Source organism: Podarcis liolepis (genome assembly GCF_965112155.1).
Source record: "Podarcis liolepis genome assembly, chromosome: 9".
Classification (NCBI taxonomy): domain Eukaryota; kingdom Metazoa; phylum Chordata; class Lepidosauria; order Squamata; family Lacertidae; genus Podarcis; species Podarcis liolepis.
The window spans coordinates 31,406,268-31,425,764 of record NC_139564.1 but is presented as its reverse complement, the minus strand read 5'-3'; the positions used below and the strand labels follow the sequence as shown (position 1 = coordinate 31,425,764).

Here is a 19,497-nt window from a genome sequence, read left to right as displayed (position 1 = left end):
AATATTTTAATTTTAATACTGGGGTTGAACATTCAGTTTGAATCCTAGGATCACTTAGCTAACAGGTGTCATATATCCGTGCACCAGTCGGTTTTCCATGCTACTTGCTTAGCATGGAGGTAGCAGGAACCACACACTGGATTCCAGCTGCCTTTAGGCAGGAATTTCCTAACTCTGTTCTCCTCTCAGATAAAAAAAAGCTGTGTGTTTATTTCTCACCCCAAACCTAGGTGGTTTTGAAGAAAAGTGGTGGCAGTGTATGTGTGAACAACCTGCATGAAGTGCACTAGCGTGATCCTACACTTCAGGACAGATGGGGTAGTTTCACCACAAGCGCTCTTGGTTCTTAAGAGATTAAAAATCAGAATGAAAGCCCATCAGTGTATTTCAAGGATGTGGGAGGAGTCAATCCAACAATCTGATCAAGCACCACCTTATCAGAGCATGCCCAAACACATTCACTTGCGAGGGGAAACCAAAATACCACCCATGTCGTGCATGCATCAATGCCTTTCCTTGTGATAGCAATAGGTACTACTGGAAAGTAACCCAATGTGCAAAAGTAATACCAGAAAACCACGACCGAGATCCTTCCCTCAAGCACATGGGAGGGTGTTTTTGTAAACAGCATGTTCCCCAAAGGAACAGCAATGCCCTTTTTTGATGTTTGCATTATCAACTCTGCAGGACCTTCATAAGGAAGAACAGGACACACCCACTAGTATCTATATTCAGGGCAAAGATTCTAGCAAACAGATGAAGGTCTGCAAAGGACTTTTAGTATTTATTTATTAAAGCACTGGGCACCAATTAGATTTCTATGATTCATATTCCGTGCTTTTGTTTTACACTTCGTTTGGAAAGGGAGCAGTAAACAAAGCCTCTGGCAAAGTGCTTGAAAGGCTGTCTGGCTGCACTACTGAATCTCTGGCGTATCAATGATTCAGAGCAGAGAGTGAAGCCAGGGAGGGGCCAGTGCAACTGAATGCTCTACACACAGAGCAATCCCCTAACACATGCCCTTGCCCTACAGCCAAGTTCAGTTTCCTCGAAAGCCCTGCATGGGCAAGTCAATGAAAAGAATTCCCCCAAGCTCCCTTCTACAGAGGGGAGGACATTGCTTGCTATATGCTTGCATCTTTCTCCTTATTAAACAATGACTTCTTTTGTAGTTAAAACATCCACCCACACATACAGGATACAGTCAGGTTAGCTCCCTATTCAGGTAGCAGTTCTTTCATGTTTATGCATAAAATATTTATTAGCATTCTAAAATCCAAGCGCTGCAAAGCGAGTGCTCTACGTTAATAAATATTTTACACACAAACATGAAAGAACGACTAACTGAACAGTGAGCTAACATGAATTGTCTTCTCGTGTGTGTGCTATAAATCTATCACAGTGAGAGAGAGAAAAAGTAATCATTCTTTATCTAGGAATCTGAGAGGGCTAATTAGAACAAGCTGAAGAGAGTTTTATATTGGCAGAGCTTGATTATCACACCAATATACACCAGTCACCAATGCCTATTTTTCACTGGCAAAACTACAGTATCAGCAGCCATAGAAAATCCTTCTATGCCAATTTCACATTAATTGAAGTATTTGTTTAGGTTAGATACTTCTTGTCCTAGTACTGGTCTCTCTTTATTTGTGTACATGCATGTTTCCGCTTTACAAAATGGTGGGTTTAGTGCTTTTAAAAAAGAAACTTCACAAAAAATTTACTACAAAATTTACATATAAAAAATAAAAAAACACAAAATGTGTAATTTTTGGAGACAACCATATTCACCAATTACTTGGGGGGGGGGGGAGTCTGTACAACATAATAAACAGCAGAACAGTGTGAGGTCAGAACGTAACATCCCTGTTGCATAGCACCACCAACCTAAGCAGTGACCAACCAGATGCCTATAAGAAGCCTGCAAGCAAGACAAGTACAATGGCACCCTCTCCACCTGTGCTCCCCATCAACTGATATTCAGAGGCACACTGCCTCAGATACTACAGGTAGCATACAGCTGTTGTGGCTACCTGTCTTTGATAGCCTGATCTGTCTAAATCACTTTTAAAGCCATCCAAGTTGGTGGTCATTACTGCATCTTGTGATAATGAATTCCATAGAGTCAACTCATGCTGATCTTCGACACCACAGGAGAACTGTGTGAGGAACAATAAAACTACCACCAAAGAAACTAGAAGAAGATATTGGTGGTGAATGGATGGGAAGTGTGCACCAGCATTTTGATACAGGCAAGGCTAATAAATGACAATGGCCCTAAAAAAAAATCTCTTCATCCGCATGCCCATCCACCTGCACCAATTGCTGCACTGCTCGCAGCCTTCGTCACTCAACACATAGCACCACGCAGCCTGCAGTCTCTGGTGCACAGCCCGAAACGCCGTGCCACAACGCTGCAGAGGTGCCAGAACTCAGTTCTGGTGAGTTCCGGCTGAAAAAAAGTCCTCGGTACAGGCAATTTCCCATTTACGTGAATTCAAGCCACACGAGATCGCACACATCGCAGCAAACTCGGAAGTGGCACAAAAGGGCAGGAAGTAGGAAATGAAACTTTTTTTATCATTTCTATACCAAAATAGTTTTCAGAGACTGCTATGGATCTTAGGAAACCATGAGGAGAAACAAAAGATGAGGATGTTGCATATCTGTGTAGTGAACCAACTAAAGTGGGAGCGGTAGGGAACAGAGGCCCTCTAGACATTGCTGGACTACAACTCCAATCATCCCTGACCATTGGCCATGCTGACTGGGGCTGATAAAGAGTTGGGGGCCGGACAACATTTGGCTGGCTACAAGTTCATTACCTCAGATTTCAACTAAGGGTCCTTGCTTTTAGCAGACATTGAGTAATATGACAACAAGGCCTAAATATCTTCAGTCCAAAGCAGACCCCAAATTAAAATCCTAAATTGATGTTTCATACGACTAAAGAGCAACATCTGCACCCTAATGTACTTCATGGAAGTTAAAAATGAAAACCTCACTACAGTAGCGAGATTTCTGTAGCAGATACATGTTCATAATACCCAGTTAGAGTGATTTACCTGTATGGATGCCCCAACCTTCTCGTTACAAAGACTGCACACCAGGGCCCATCTGCTGCTGGGAATATGGGAGACCTTTGTGATGGGCTCCATCTTTTCTGGGCTGCCAATGCTCACCTAAGAATCATTAGATAAATAAAGAAGGGGGTGGGTGGGAATCAAGCAGTGAACAAAGAACAGGAAGCATGTCTATCCTGGAGTGATCTTGCTACGCACAAAAAGATAAGCTAACTATTTAAGTGCCCAACCACTTATTAAAGCTATTTTTAAGGATAGAAAATTATTACATTTTTATCACACCCTTCTAAGGACCTCAGAGCAGCATGCACAATTCCCTCACCACCACCACCCAAAGTTGTTTTCATAACAACATTCTGAGGTAGTAGGATAGGCAGTAAGTGACTGGTCTGTGGTCACCGACAAACAGGAATTTGAACCCAGATCTCCATAGCTAGCTGTGTTCTTTGTATCCTCACATTCTTGCAAATCCTCTTGGTCACCACTGACAGGTGGCACTACTCCAGGGTCCATGATGATGGGTGCTATTGCACCTTGTCTTCCTGCAAAATCCCATTTTCAGATGCAGCTGGGGCAACACTCTCTCCAAATGGCTTCAGTACCTGACACTCTTTGTTGACACCACCACCAAGGCTGTCTGCTCTCACTATAAAACATACAATACTCTGTTTTCTCCATTCTGAGCATGTGCAGAGGAATCAGTTGCCTGAAACACCCACCTCAGGAATCCAGAGGGCACAGCTAACATGGACCCATTTAGTCCCACTACGAGTTGGCTTCATGGCTCCGCCTTTCTTGGGGCACAACAAACACTTGGGCTGAACACCAAGAGCACAGGTTCGGCACAGCCAGCTGCCTTCTGGAACTTTTAGGATGCCATAGCATGCCTGCCACAATGAAAAGAAGTAAAATGAAGAACGAAGTAAGAAGAATAAGAATAAGTTTATTATTTATACCCTGCTCATCTGGCTGGGTTTCCCCAGCCACTCCCAGCAGAATAGTAAAAACACAATAAAACATCAAACATTAAAAACTTCCCTAAACAGGGCTGCCTTCATATGTCTTCTAAAAGTCAGACAGTTGTTTATTTCCTTAACATCTGGTGAAAAATGTTCCACAGGGCGGATGCCACTACCAAGAAGGTCCTCCGCCTGGATCCCTGTAGCTTCACTTCTCGAAGTGCCAGAAGGCCCTCGGAGCTGGACCTCAGTGTCCGGGCTGAACAATGGGGGTGGAGACGCTCCTTCAGGTATAGTGGGCCAAGGCCATTTAGGGCTTTAAAGGTCAACACCAACACTTTGCATTGTGATTGGAAATCCCCATGTAGAGCACATTGCAGTAGTCCAAGTGGGAGATAACCAGAGCATATACCAATCTGGTGAGACAGTGCACAGGCAGGTAGGGTCTCAGCTGGATGCAAAATTGACCTGTGCCTCCATGGACAGTTTTGAGTCCAAAATGACTCTGGGTCTGGGAATGCTCCCTCACAGAGGGAAGGATTCACCACCCACAGAGCCCATCACCCAGCCCTTCCTGGCTAGCTTTTTATGAGCAGAATGGGCAAGGATAAAAGAGACAGGTGGTTGGGTTTCACTCGTCCAAGCAGCCTGTCTACATCCTCAGCGGTAACAGATTGGAATTGATCCCATGCAACTTGACTAGACAGGACTCTAGCACTCTCCCAGAAAAATGCAGCAATTATTAAAATGATAACAAATAATAAAAAGGACACTTCATTGTATGGTCTTGTTGCTAATATTTCTCTAGCACATTTGGTGGACATAACATTTGTTATAATACTCTCCTCGTTCAGCCTCACAGCAAATGTGTGAACCACAGTGCAAGCAGCTTTGACAGCCCTGTTTGGAAGAGCACCAAGCACAGGGTTAGCAAAGCCGCTTTCTGCAGGGATTAGTTGAGCAGCCAACCCAGCTGCATCTGTACCTGTCCCACCCCTGAAATTACATATGAGGAGGAAAACAGTTTTGTGGGCCACACTGAGACCTGGACCTGTACCAAATTTGGCCTGAGGAACAGAGGTGCCCCAACCCTGCTATAAAGGATTAATTCTAACTTCTCCTGTATGATTTGTCACTAAAACAGCTTCCAATTGGTCAGGACTCCACATGACTGTGGTATCTCAGGAACTGGCTTCCCCAACATATCAACTGGATCATGTAGAAAGCACACCAGTACAAGCTACCGCGATTTGTGACCAGGCTGCATGTGAAGTTAGTTTCAGATCCCCAAACATGTAGGACCATATTAGTAGTAGCAGTAGTAGTAGTACTCATGACACCAAGTTCATATTTTGCACCTGCCTCTTAAGTTGCCCTAGATATGAGAGGTCTTACACTGCAATAGCAAGGAAATTGGAACAGGAAATAAAGAGGACTATCATAACCAGCTGTGACAGCAAAGGGAAGGCTGATTCCTGCCTGGGTTAATAATTATCTCAATTGGAGGTAAGCCAGGACATTGAGACTAAAATAAGAGCATGACATATAAATAAGAGCATTAACTTCTATGTCTATCTGAAAGATGAGAAGGTGAAAAGAAAAAAAATAGGGGAGGTCTTCCAAGAGCACAAGTGCTACTGCTTTGGGCACTGGCTCAACCTTTGCCCCAAGGAAAGGTTGACCACAGCTGTGTCACTAACATTTCATCTTGTCACAAACATAGGACCCCTTCAGAGGCATTTTTCTTGGCTCTGTCTCAAACTTTGTATAGTTCACTGAACTCAAAATGCAATAAGAACATCTGCCAACTTATTAAAAGGGAAATATGAAAAATAATTAAAATAAACTCTAAAGTCATTTTGCAAGATAAACCATGCTCAAAAGGCAGTCTGTCCTATTGGATATGAAAGCACATGTATATGTTTTCATCCACTGCAGGACCCAAGAGACAAAATTACCCTTCTCTTGCTTATCAGGTATCATGTATGAAAGGGCATAGTTAAAACACTGGGGGGACGGGGGGACAACACACGGCAGACTTTTCCCTCAACAGGAAATAGCCAACCACAAAATCTGATGCATTCAAAAACTGCCGTATAAATTATCTTCTGCACCAAAAAGTATTTGTCATTTCTGCTGTGTTAGGTGGGATGCCTTGTTCACTTCCAGCCATGTTCATTATAAATGAAAGTGCCCCACATTCCACATATACTGAACAAGCTTTTTATTGGCATGGCTATATATGCCAGACAAAAAGATGGCGATCTTTATCAAAAAGTAGACTATGACAGCAAACAAAAGCAAATCCAATGATCTGTCTGTGGGTCTGGGACATTTTTGAATAGATTAAATTGAAAAATGAATAAAATGAGGATGACAGCTCTACATTTTCCCCCCAGGAAATTGATGCTCTATGCAAACAGAATGTCTGCCTACTTGCGTGATATATTTTATTTATTGATCATCTCAAGAAGAGAGCTGCCTACAGAAGCCTTTCCATATATGCATTTGGATGATGCAACATTACTACTGGGAGCTGCTAGCTGTTGGTACATGACTAGCACTGGATCGGGTCCTTATGTTACTTTGGCTATGCCCACCAAAAAAAAAAAAAAAGAGTAGCACACAAAGTGGCAGATTTTCCAAAAACAGGAATATGTGGGACCCAAATGGATAGGTAATGTCAGAAACATGAGAGATGCTAGAAAATACAGGAGCTTATCTGTATAAAGTAGAACACTTCCTAAACCACAAATAAAAAGCCTTGTAAGAGCATTTAACATACAGTTATGCATAACTGTAGAAACCACGTTTTCAAGCCAAATTAAGAGGTCAAAAATCATCAGTTTCAAAGACCTTGAAGGGCAAAAGCTCTTAAGAAGCCCTCCTCAAACCACAGAACTAAATACTTGCAAGCAAACCCAGGTTTGTGAGAAATGAAAGAAAGCAGAAATCACCCACAAATTAACAACCACTTGATTCACTCCAAGGATGTTTTTGAGCAGTTAGGAAAGGATGTTTGTATGGGCTACAAGATATGGCTGGTTCTAGTTAAAATAGGTTTTATTTCTGTTAATTTGACTTGAAAATGAGGTTTCAATGACATATTGTATTTTAAAAGCCTTTTAAAGGCTTTTTATGTGTGGTTTAGCAACAGATAAGCCCTTGAAGAAAGCACTGGAGCTGAAGTATGTCAGGCTAATTTAACAACAAACACGCATTCTTTACAGCATCTTTAAGATTCATTTCTCTTTTCTATTTACACTATTGGATGCATCCTGTTTTTTCTGTATGAAGAAGGAGGAGGAGGAGGAGGAGGAGGAGGAGGAGGAGAAGAAGAAGAAGAAGAAGAAGAAGAAGAAGAAGAAGAACAACAACAACAACAACAACAACAACAACAACAACAACAACAACAACAACAACACTGGGTGGTTCCCAGCATAAAAATACAAAATGAAAACAAAAAATACATAATAGAACAAAAACCCAATAACCCCCACCACCACCACCACAAAGACATTTAAAGGCCCATAGAATGTTAATCAGCCAAAGGCTTGGTTGCAGAGGAAGGTTTTCGCCAGGCACCTAAAGATATGTAATGAAGGTGCCAGGCGAGCCTCCCTGGGGTGCTCATTCCACAGAAAAGACCCGTTCTCCAGTGGTCATCCTTCAGACCTCTCCTGGAGAAGGCACACAAAGAAAAATGAGATATCTAGGGTTCAGATGTATGCAAAGAAGCAAAACATCACTTAAGACATGCAAGAAACCAAAGCTAATGATTTAAAAATTCAGAAACCCACTAAATGGGGCAACTTAACCATCCTATCTGAATTTTCTGTGATCTTATGACATCACCTCTCTAAGCATCCCTATACCTTTGCCTCAATATATGCTTCCACCTACTATTCCCATACATCCTAAAAAAGCACCCAAGGCTTATGAAATCCTCATCACCTCCTTATCACGGTGAAATCTAAACAAACTACTCTCAGTTCCAATTATTATTGCATCTTGCTGCTGTACCTGATGAACGCAAATATTGCATTTGTCACAGAACACCATCTCATTGCCATCTTCACCATCTGGAGACTGGCAAACATCACAGACAACATCCTCATCATACTCAATTCCAAGCCCTTCCTCGGTCTCGATAGCATGATTCATGTTGTCATAGCATCGCTGTTCAAATTCTTCCATGACTCTCTCCATAGTGTATTCATCCAGTTCAGGCATCCCTGGGAAATCAATCCAATGATGTTTGCTTTTAATATAATAGAGACATTGAGGGACACAGCTTCCTTTATCAATCTACAAATAACCAGATCACTCTATTAACATTGAACAACTGATCAAGTGGGTTATTTACAATTTCACGTACCTTCAAAATACTCTGCTAAAAGGCATCCATTAGATAACAATAACAAAAGCCCAGAAAAAGTGTGCATCAATACAGTACGGTTCTTGTTTATTGCCAGTAATCCAAACATACATACTGGACAAAACAAAACTTTAAACCCAAGCGTAGCATATTGATTTTGCCGTGGATGGTTGAAAATCTCATACAAATGTTTTATTTCAAGGTATTCAGCTTTTTAAAGAGCCAGCTGCTCCTGGGGCTATTTTGCCAACTATTACTATGTTTTTATAAGGTGCTCTGCAGAACTGCAAACCTTCATAAGGGGTAAAATATTCATTTTGTAAGGGAACATACTGCTCTTCACTTCAGACCATTTGTCTAATTTTAGCCATTTCACAGTTGACTCTTAAGCCTTCTTAATTGCTGAATAAATTCCAGATGCTTTTTGAAAGACTATTTGGTTTCAACAATGAATTGCTGCTACAGAATAAAATAAAATAAAATAAAAGCATGATACAATTGTCAGAAGTCCAAGACAATGTTGCCACAAGTTAGCAGGGCCAAGAGGTGAATGTCACTATAGCAGTTCAATTTTTTCCATCAGTTCTAGGGAAACCTGAAGGGTTTGGAAGCTTCTGAAGTCCCCAAACAACTGTTTTAAAAATATCATTCACTTTTCTATTAATACATTTAAAGATAAGATGGAATTGGCTTTCCTGATACATTTCCTTTTTCCACTTCCTTCATATTAATCTAGGAATTAAGAGCTTTGAGATGGCTGTTGCCTTGCCACCCAACAAAAATAGTGTTGACATTTGTGCTGTTTTTCTTTCCCCTCAGTTCTCCACACCCCTCTCTCCTCCACACGCAGGGATATACAACTTGCTTCTGAGCATTCCTATCCTTCTCCTTTTCTTTCTGGAAGCTGCAAGTGCACCATATGAATTGGCAGCTGCACTACAACCACCCCAGACTGCTCCCTGTCACTTGTCTCACAGCTCAGCCAAAAGCTGGCCGTAACTGGATGTTGCACTCACCCATCTCTTTGAATTCTTCATTAGCCAGTTCCAACCATGCTACGTCCATGAAATTAAGGTCATAGCGACAGACGCTCTCTGCCAAGGTCCGAATGTCGACGTAGCCAAGCTCAGGGGGCTCAGAACCCGAAGAAAGGATGTACTTCCGAGGTCTTGTAAATATGACTGCTTTTGTCTCAGATACAACCCTGAAAGTATACCGAACAGGAGGTGTTAATTACACCAGGTTGCAATCCTCCTTAAAGTGGTGAAACCTCCATTCTCCAATGCAATTACTGCCAGAGGCTTCAAATTGCTATGCAGCAAAATAATGGTAATAATAAAATAACAACAACAGAAAAAGATCATCTGCCAATATTGTAGCACCAGAGGGATGCATGTCTGCAGAAATAAAAATACATAAATTTTATTATTTATTGAAAGCATCTATATCCTGTTTTTTCCATTTAAAATTACCCTCAAGTTACCTTACAACATACCATATTTATGAGAATCTAATGCGCCATCAAATCTAATGCGCACCTCAATTTTCAAAACCTTGAAACCAAAATGGTATTTGCTGGCGCCATCAAATCTAATGTGCACCCTAATTTGGGGGATGTAATTTGGCCCCAAAAGGTACGCATTTCATTAGAATAAATACAGTATTTAAATTGACACCAGCCTCTGAATAATACATACCCGAGAAAAATAACACAAAAATGACACTCTTTTTAAAAAAACTAATTGCAGCACACAAATATGGAGGGAGAAACATCACTCTAACAGTACACCAGTTCATGTAAATTACAACTGAATTATTCTATTATTCTAGAAACTACAAAGATAGTACTGTAATCCATGTACTGAGAGACTGCATGGTCAGTAGATATAGATGTTCTGGGGGTGTAAAAAAACCAGTCAATGTTTCTCCATCTTCTGCTGTCAACAGTGACGCAGCACAGAGTGACAAATGGTGTAAAAATGCAAGTCATAGTGCCACAGACTTCTCACACAAGGATTCCCATGAAATCAATAGATTTCCTCCTTCCCACCAAGACCAAATGGAGAGGAAAAGTTGGGTGAGGCATTGGAAGGTGTGAGTTGACCTCCCATTTCTTCCAGCAGACTGTTGTACTGCTTATGCACTGTGCCAGGTGAGAGAAGGCGAACAAGATTATATTCAGCCTATAGGAATTCTTCATATGTGGATGCCTGCCTATACATGGAACTGTATAGGCATCTACATATTCTGTACGTTGATTTTATGGAATCTGCCACAAGCCCCAAAGTTCAGCAAAAGGTAAGAACACTAAATAGTGTTCTGGAAATTTAGGAATTGTCTTCTGTAGTTATACTATTGTGATAGGAAGAAGACATCTGCAAAAGCACTAAAGTGTAAAAATAGGAAAATGGGGGGTACAACACAGTCAAAACAGCAATTTGGTTTCTTAAATGTACTGCTGCGGTTAAAATCAATGTTTTTATGAATGTTTATAAGCCACTCTTTTTCTGCGTGAATCTAAACTGGGGATGGGGAACCTGTGCCCTTCAGATATGGCTGGATTACAACTCCCACCATTCCTGCCCACTGGCAAAGCTGGCCAGGGCTGATGGGAGATAAGAGTCACAGGTTCTCTACCTCTGGCTTAAATTAAAAGCATCAGATTTACACTGCTTGGGAAAAGACTTTGATATGACCAAAACTGGGTTTAGAATACAGGCCATACTGCATTTTTAGCATTAATTATGCAATCACAGATCTACTTCATAACACAAGACTGCATTTCAAAGCTGGAAGTTAACGGAGGCTGCAGTCACATGAAAGAATTATGGGGCAATACTCATGACAGGAACAAGGGCTAGAAGTTACAGACATAAAATTCCATAGTCATCTGGAATTTTTCAAAAAGAAACTTTCAGAAAGAATCCTGATCTTAGTTAAGGCCAGGTTGGAGCAACTGTATTGTTTTTCGACTACCATCAGCCCCAGCCACCACAGTGAAGGGTCAGGGATGGTTGGAATTTAAAAACTCCTGAGCCAATGGGAGGATGCTTCCCTATTCTTTATGTCTAGGTTCAGTGGCGAAACATTTAGCCCTCTGGACTTTGAATGCAGAAATCTGAACTGGGGCTTTGTGGGTAGGTCTTCATATACAGAAGGTCCCAGGTTCAATTTCCAGCACGTCCAGTTAAAAGAGATAAGACAAAATGTGATGGGAAAGACTTCTGCCTAAGACCTTGGAGAACTGCTGCCAGTCAAGTGTGACAATACTGGGTGAGACAGAAGGACAAAGAGTCTCATTTAGTATAAGCCAGCTTTGTTCACTCTGCTACTTAAACAAATTGCACAAAGCAGGAAAATCTGTACCAATGTACGCACTTTCCAATGTGACTTCATTTGGCAGGACATTCAAGAATTTAGAATTTTGCATAGCATTTGTTGCTGCTGCAATTGGTTCAACTGTATATAGGTACCACTAGGATTTCTAGAAAAACAAATGGGAGACCAGCACAAGAGAAAATGACTAGATCATAGAATCATAGAGCTGGAATAGACCACAAGGGCCATCGAGTCCAACCCCCTGCCAAGCAGGAAACAAGGGAGATCACAGAGAGTTCTGAAAATTGGACTTAGTGCAGGTCAACCATCATGATCACCAGAAGTAAAATCTATCCTTGTAAACATGCCATTAAAAAATTATCAACATTTAACCGGTGCTTGCTGGCATTCCTTGGCAACAATAAAAACCTGTTGCATTTTAAAGAAAGTCAAAATCACAATGATTCTCAAAAAGGATGTATTAACTTTTTTTTTTAAGCAAAAATATATCCATGGAACAGTTTGTGAAGCTCAAACCACATCCTAGCCAGAGTCACTGATGACTGCTCCACTTCCAGATTTTTTTTGGGGGGGGGGGTGGATAGTGGCACAAGAGAAGCAAGTAACTCATTAAAGTGTTGTGATTATTTTGCTGGAATGTCTGAGTAGGCAGCACACAGAACATTGGATCTGCTCACAAGGAAGGGCTACAACAAATTTTCAATTAGGAAGAACTCATTTTCAAATAGGAAACAGGAGTCCTCCTTCTGCCAGCATGTATTGTTATAAGCAAGCACTCAGTCTGGGATGTGATGTCCTTAATTCACAAGTAAAGTGGGAAAGGCCTGACTTTCATCTGCAACACTTTCCTGGGGCAAAATCAGTTGGCTAGGATGGGTAACCTTTAAATCAGCAGAGTGGAACCCAAGTCATCAGGTGATCTGCTTTTTAGTAAGCAACCCAACAGGCTGCTGAAAGGCGATGCTGATAGGACAGTTGTTTTGTTTCCTAATGGGTTCACCAAGCTATACCTGGCTACTGGCTCTGGAATGGTCCCCGGACTGACTGGCACCTGAACTCCTTTCTCCCATTCCTGTCTCCAAGGGTCTGCCAGCACATAGTACTCATCCGGGTTCAGCTGGTAGGAATCAGGCAGCTTCATGGCAGTGATCAGGTCTGTTCTAAATACCTGCAAAGAAAGGAAGTGAGAATGGGGGAGGGATGAGACACTGATATTTAATATTTACACTCTATGATTTACAGCTCCTGGGTAACCATGGAGCACGGTGCACAACAAGGTCACCAACACTGCCAATTAAGAGGCCAGAAAGTTAAACCACATCATCATGCTGAAACAGAGAACTGAAAAATACAGTTTGGACATGGGGTCCATAGTTGCCTTTGTCAAATCACATGACACAATCAAGTTGCTGCACAAATGGATAATCAGTTCTCGTCAATTTCAACAGGAAGTGCAAAACTCAAAATATCCCTAAATATAACCCCAACACAAGGAGATGTATCCCAAGATGAGATAGCCTAATTCTTTCCCTTGTGAAGCTTGCTAGCGTCTGTACATCTAGTAGCTAAAAAGGGAGAAGAGGGGGAAATATGTAATTTCAGCATCTTGTTTACTGGGATCCTCATTTCAAGAGATGCCCCATACTTCACATGGTCAGAGCCCAGAGATGAGATTTCAATAGCCAAGTGTTACAGCATCTTTACACTCTGCATCTTCAATATCCCAGGCTCAATCCTCAACACATGTAGATAAAAAAAATCTGCCACAGCTATCACTCAGGACTAGGGCTCATATCATTGAATACCGGTATTGAAATAACACCTGATAAGTGTTTCAACAAGGCAATATCAGAACAGATCTGACAGCTTCCCAGGGGGTAGCTCAGCCCAACCATACTTTACAGATAGTTTACAGGTACCATGTCTCCTGCTTTGTTTGCTCTCTCCCTCCTACCTATAAGAAATGATTATAAGTCCTCACACAAACCAGCAAAGTCTTTCAGCTTCACCCATATCTTTCCACTTAAGAGCTCAACTAATTATGCAGAGCCAGCTAACAATCCAGGAGGGACCCCCCACAGCTAGATAATCAAAGATCCAGCAGCAAAGTAAACAAAGAACATAAACAAAGAACTGGAAAGCACTTCCTTCTTCCCTCACACTCACCCCCACCGGTGGGGAAAAAAGAAGTGGAAGAGTTTTTATTTTTATTTTCTGTTGGTGTTTTTGTTGTTGGTTCCCCCTAAATAGCTTTCTTCCATATTAAAAGGGTTTTTTTAAAAATTTAAAGGAGACTATTGTTTACCTTTGTTGCCCTCCCCTTTGATAAAAAAGGAGACATTGGTGGGATAAGGACTTTTGGGGGGGTCTTCTGTGGGGAGGGAATGGAGGGGAGAAGATATAGCTGGCTGCCTTATGCTGAAATGGGAAGTTGGGTACTATGCAAGAATGACAGGGAGGGTATTTTTCAATAAGCAGTGCAAGAGAAAGTTGAAGTTTAGTTGAACTCAGTGGGGTTTATGCATGCAAAGATTCCACTTAGACTCTTAAATTAGTTGAAACTATATTATAGTATATGGAAGTTTATTTAATATTTTTATTACTTCCTTACATCTTAAGGCCCTCCACCACCGTGTGGAGCCTCAGCAAAGCCCTCTGCAGCTGCAGGGAAGCGCGGCGCACCCTCCACTGCTACGGGGAGGTATGGTGGGACCCTCTGCTACCGTGGGGAGGCCCAGCAAGGCCCTCCGCCACTGCAGGTATATATATCATGATATATCAATATTTTGTGGTGTTTAGCTGTTGATATATTGGGATGTTGAAATCCAGATATTGCCCAGCCCTAGTCAGGACAAAGAATACTGGGCAAAATGGACCATTGAGCAGATCAGTAAAAAGCATCTCCTTAAATCTCTACAAACCACTGATCCATTATTTTGGGAATTCTGAATTAAATACTGTTAAAGTTTCTCAGAAGTCATCAACTTTGTTAAGGGTCAGAATGTACGTACAATGCGATTGGCAGAAGGCAGTGCAGACAGCAGCAAAGTAAATATGTCTAGAATTTGTCCATCATACACTTTCCGCAACAGAATCTGATGGAGGGATCACATTGGCTTCTTTTGATCCAATCTCCCTAACTCTGCTTCTCCTATTAGCCAGCTGCAGTAACAAAAATACTTGCATGGGAGCAGCATGCATTTGTACCAAGACCCTTGGTCTTATTACCTACTAAAGATAATTTCTGAAGGTGGTTTTAAGACAACCATTTTGCATGAGAGTTATGCTGTTTTAATGCATCATTTTGTGGTGAGAGCTAATCTTTAATACATCAAGCAGGCACACTCTGATTTTCAGTTCTAACAAAGGTCCCACGCAGAAATGCCCTGAACACTTCACATATGCAGCTGTAAACACATAGGCTCCCTGTTCAGAGCTTCCACCAAAGGCACAAGGGTTTAGAGGAGCAGAGCCAGCAAGACATTTGGGGTGGCCAGCGACAGCAACCCTGCTCTCCTTGCACATGCTCAGTGAGACACATGAGTGGCATTTATGAGTAGAACTCAAGGGGGAGGCATCTTCTTACAAAGTACACCCTATCAGATGTTGACTAACATGTAAAAAAAGTCACAGCCTAAGATCACATCACCAGTTGCATTTCAATTCACTCCTATGTGGCACAGCTGGTAAAAGCAAGACTTGCACCCATTCTAACAGATATAATAAGGCAGAGTATAAATCTGCACCAGTGATCATGGAAGTAGCATCTCTGCAGAATCTCAGCCACCATGAAAATGAAACTCAGGAGGATACAGGATACGAGCAGGTCACAATGGATGTCAGATGAACAACCATGTACATCCATTTAAGAATCAACACCACAAAAAATGCTGTAGACCAAACTGGCCACCAGAGGACATGCTACATATGCTGGGTCTCATAGTTTAAACCAAAATATCAGCCAGGAAAGTTCATAGCCAATATATATCCAATGCTTACCACCTGAAGCAACATCTGCCATCCAGATTTACAACTGTTTGTAGCTATGGTTCAAACTGTGCTTTGAACATGAATGATTTCTGAAACTAGTAAAACATCTTGGGAAGTTGTAGGAAGTTATCAGCCACAAGCAAGCAGGGAAAGGGTCCCTAACCCAGCATGTGTCATGAGTTAGAGCCATACATCTTTGCGGAAAGCACTTGCCTGTGTAAAACGCATTCTGATTTGTGGCTGCTCATCAGCAAAATACAAACCATGAAGTGGCAGGCTTTAAAAGAGCAAGGCTTTGCATGCCTAAGCACCTTCCAGATCTCTCAATGCGCTTCTGCTATTACAAAGTAACAAGGATCATTCATGCTTAGCACCTCATCTTCAAATCTCTATATTAACTGCCACATGCCAACAGAAGGGTACTTATCTGGAATGTTAAAGGTGCTGGGGCAGGAGGGAGGAAGAAGCGAGGCCAGATGGCTTTGCTACAAACAGAGTGCCTGAATCAGTCCATGCAGTACCAGCAAGACCTCTAAAATAGTCTGTCTGAAGACTCATCAGTTTATGGCCAGTGCAGTCAGCAAGGCACACAGCCAGCACCACTCCACACGCTTATTAAGCAGAAACAGGTTGATCAGGATGTTCTCTCTCTCTCTCTCTCTCTCTCTCTCTCTCTCTCTCTGCGTGTGTGTGTGTGTGTGTGTGTGTGTGAGAGAGAGAGAGAGAGAGAGAGAGAGAGAGAGAGAGAGAGAAAATAATATTGTTTATCTGGCTGAAATCCTCAAACCACTTGTCGTGTATTAATCCCAGTGCTTTACTGGGACTGATCAAGACTACATAATTTGAGGATTGCTGCATTTTCCAAACACTGCTGGCAGTGATGTAAAATATATTTCACGTGAACCACCCAATTCACCAATTAGGTTTGTTATGAGCCTTCCCACATTTTGCCCTTTTAGAGTTTTCCATCAGACTAGAGAGTTGCAAATTGTATAGTCTTGCTAAGTATAAAGTTAAACACTGTTCAAATCACCCTGGGTGTAACCAAAACGGAAAGAGAGGGAGGGAAGGGTGATTAAAAAAAAGATTTAGTTTGGAATTTGGACAGATTAAAACAGGGATATAAAAAGATATCACAGAGTCCGATAGAGTCCGACTATCATCCATCAATTCAACTCAAATGATGGTGAACAGGCTACTGAGTCACCCACACATTGACTCTGCCTTCTTGCCTATATAGAAAGCATATTACATTTAGGTTGAAAAGGTTGAGAAGGCACTCCTGACATACCAACAGCTCCTGTCTGTCCCCTTAGAGAAGCCTGCATCACCCTTAGCTAAGGTGTGACCCACAATTGCATAGAGAGCGGGAGGGAGATTTCAGAATTTTTAACACCCTTTTTTACCAAATAATAATTTTTCAAGAACTCAAGAGAAACAAAACCAAAAACAGAAGAAAAGAAGAATTTAAAGAAATGTGTTTTTTTGGGGGGGGAAATATTGCAGGAACTCTAAAAATGCTGCAAAATATCAAAAGTAGGGCTGGGCAATGTTGGGTTTTTAACATTGCAGTGTTTCGCCAGTAAAACATAATGGTTTGGCGATATACTATGATGTTGAAAAAAACTGCATTGGCTCTAGCCAGAGATGTTGGGTGAAACTGCCACAGCTCTCAGCATGGGAGCTAAGGTGCTTTCACCCCAGTGCCTCACGGGCCATGGCCAATACAGCTGGCCCCAGCCTGCTGCTCAGCTGGGGGGCGGTAAGGCACCTGCCCCCAGCCTGCTGCTCAGCTAGGGGGCGGTAAGGCACCTGCCCCCAGCTGAGCGAACCCTAAGCTCCTTGGCCAGACTCCACTGGGAGCAGGAAAGCTCTTGTCCCCAGTGGAGTCAGTCCTGAGTCCCCTGCCACTCGTGCTCCCTAGCTCATGTAGAAGCAGGAGCGGGGTCGGGGATCTCTCAACTGGGGAGGGGGGGCACTTTAATAGAGTCCCCATCCCACTGCTACTTGTGCAAGCCAGTAGTGGGTCAGGGGCCCCATAAAACTGCTGGGCTGAGGTGAGGGCAGCAGCACGCTCTTCAGCCAAGCAGTTTAAAGAAGTGAAGGAAGGAACAAGCTGTATCAGCACCTCACCAATTCAGTTTGATTCTCCCTCTGCGGGGGCAGAGTGCGATGGTGGTTTCACCAGTGGTATGCTGCTGGTGAAACCGCCACCGCTTGAGTCCCTCTGCCTCCAGCTCCCAGCTAGTTTGTTTGTCTCTCAGAGCACTGAAGACAGAGGGACTCATGAGTGGTGACCGTTTCACCAGCAATATACCACTGAGTGAAGCTGTCATCACAGTCTCCCCCCACATACCGGTCCTGAGCAATATATTGATATATTGCCCAGGCCTACTCTTGTGCCAGGGACAAGATTTTAGACTAAAAAAACCCCTTATTTTAACTGTCTAGAGAAAAACAGGGCGTGAACGCCTTTGAGCTGAACATTTGTGATGAGTTGCTCTGGCCACAAAACAAAGGAGGATTTAATGGAACATCAAGGATATAATTTCCAAGAATCACTGCCTCGCAATGCCATTCCTGCTGCTCTGCAGATGCAAACCGCATGCCTAAATCCAGCACTGCAGAATTACTGACCTCCAACCCAGTGACTGGCACACAGTTCTTCAAATATAACTTTAAGAACTGGTGCTGAGTTTGCTTGCTTTCCTCTTCCCACCTCATCTCTTTCCCCTTTCATTTAGTGTCTTTCGAATTGTAAGCCTACAGACACAGACTGCATTCTTCTTCGTTATTGATCTTAAGTATGCCACTCTGGGAGGCTTTTCAGGTAAAGGTAGGGGTAAAATGTTTTAAATAAATATATGGAGCTTTGAAAGTGACATATTGCTGTTAGAATATAAAAATATTCATAACAGCATTCAGTACTAATTCTATTAATATAAAAACAGACATGCTACTAGGAGGTAGAGGTGGAGAAAGAAAGCTACTTGGAAATGGGAAACATACAGGAACACACACACATCCAATATCTAATTATAAGCATGGGAGGTCCATCAGCAACTGCTTTCCTATTCATTTCTGTTAAAGAAGCAAGCCTGTTCAAGCATTCATTTACATCATGGGTTGGGAACCTCTAGCCCATAGGCAGATCTTTAGCCCAAAAGGCCATTTTCCCAAAACTATATCCAGCTGCCATCTACTTCCCCTGCAGGGAATGTGCTGGTGAAGCAGCCCCCTATGGAGAGGACGAATGAACTCTCTGCTCATCAGATAGTGAGCAGACTTCAATCCTGCTTGGTCTGCTTTCTAGCATGTTCCTTGTAAGGAATGCACTGGTGAAGCAGACCCCTCCCCACACCCTGCAAGTCAACTCTGAGAGGCAAGCAGGAAAGCCTATCTTTCAGCCACCTGACCTCACCATGATGTAAGATGATAAGTGGGTGGTTCCACTCACATGTCAAAGTTGGCCCATGGGCTGAGGGGGAGGGCAATAACGATCTGGTCCACTGTGTCAAACAGGTTCTACATCTCCAGTATACATGCATGGAATTGCTTCTACCATCAGAACAAAAGAGGCAACCCATACATATTAATTCACTTGGCCAAAGGATTATATTGTCCACAGTCATGAGCATGAACAAGCGAGGGATAAAGAATTTAGAAACCTGCCAGGGCAAGACCCCGAACATGAACATGTAAGATATCTGATTATGATGAACCAGACAGTCTTCTTAAGAAGTTC

At 42.3% G+C, this 19,497-nt stretch overlaps 1 protein-coding gene across 20 annotated transcripts in view; it reads right to left on the bottom strand.

The window, feature by feature from the left end:
- The window catches only part of JADE1 (jade family PHD finger 1), a 169,066-nt gene that overhangs the window by 16,043 nt on the left and 133,526 nt on the right, over positions 1–19,497 (bottom strand). For all 20 annotated transcript variants that reach the window (XM_083519955.1, XM_083519953.1, XM_083519963.1 and 17 more), the window contains 5 exons: positions 12,773–12,930; positions 9,440–9,627; positions 8,069–8,280; positions 3,806–3,973; positions 3,069–3,185 (listed from right to left, as the gene is read on the bottom strand). In XM_083519955.1, the coding sequence (XP_083376081.1) occupies positions 3,069–3,185; positions 3,806–3,973; positions 8,069–8,280; positions 9,440–9,627; positions 12,773–12,930 (843 nt within the window). The remainder of the gene's footprint in view (positions 1–3,068; positions 3,186–3,805; positions 3,974–8,068; positions 8,281–9,439; positions 9,628–12,772; positions 12,931–19,497) is intronic.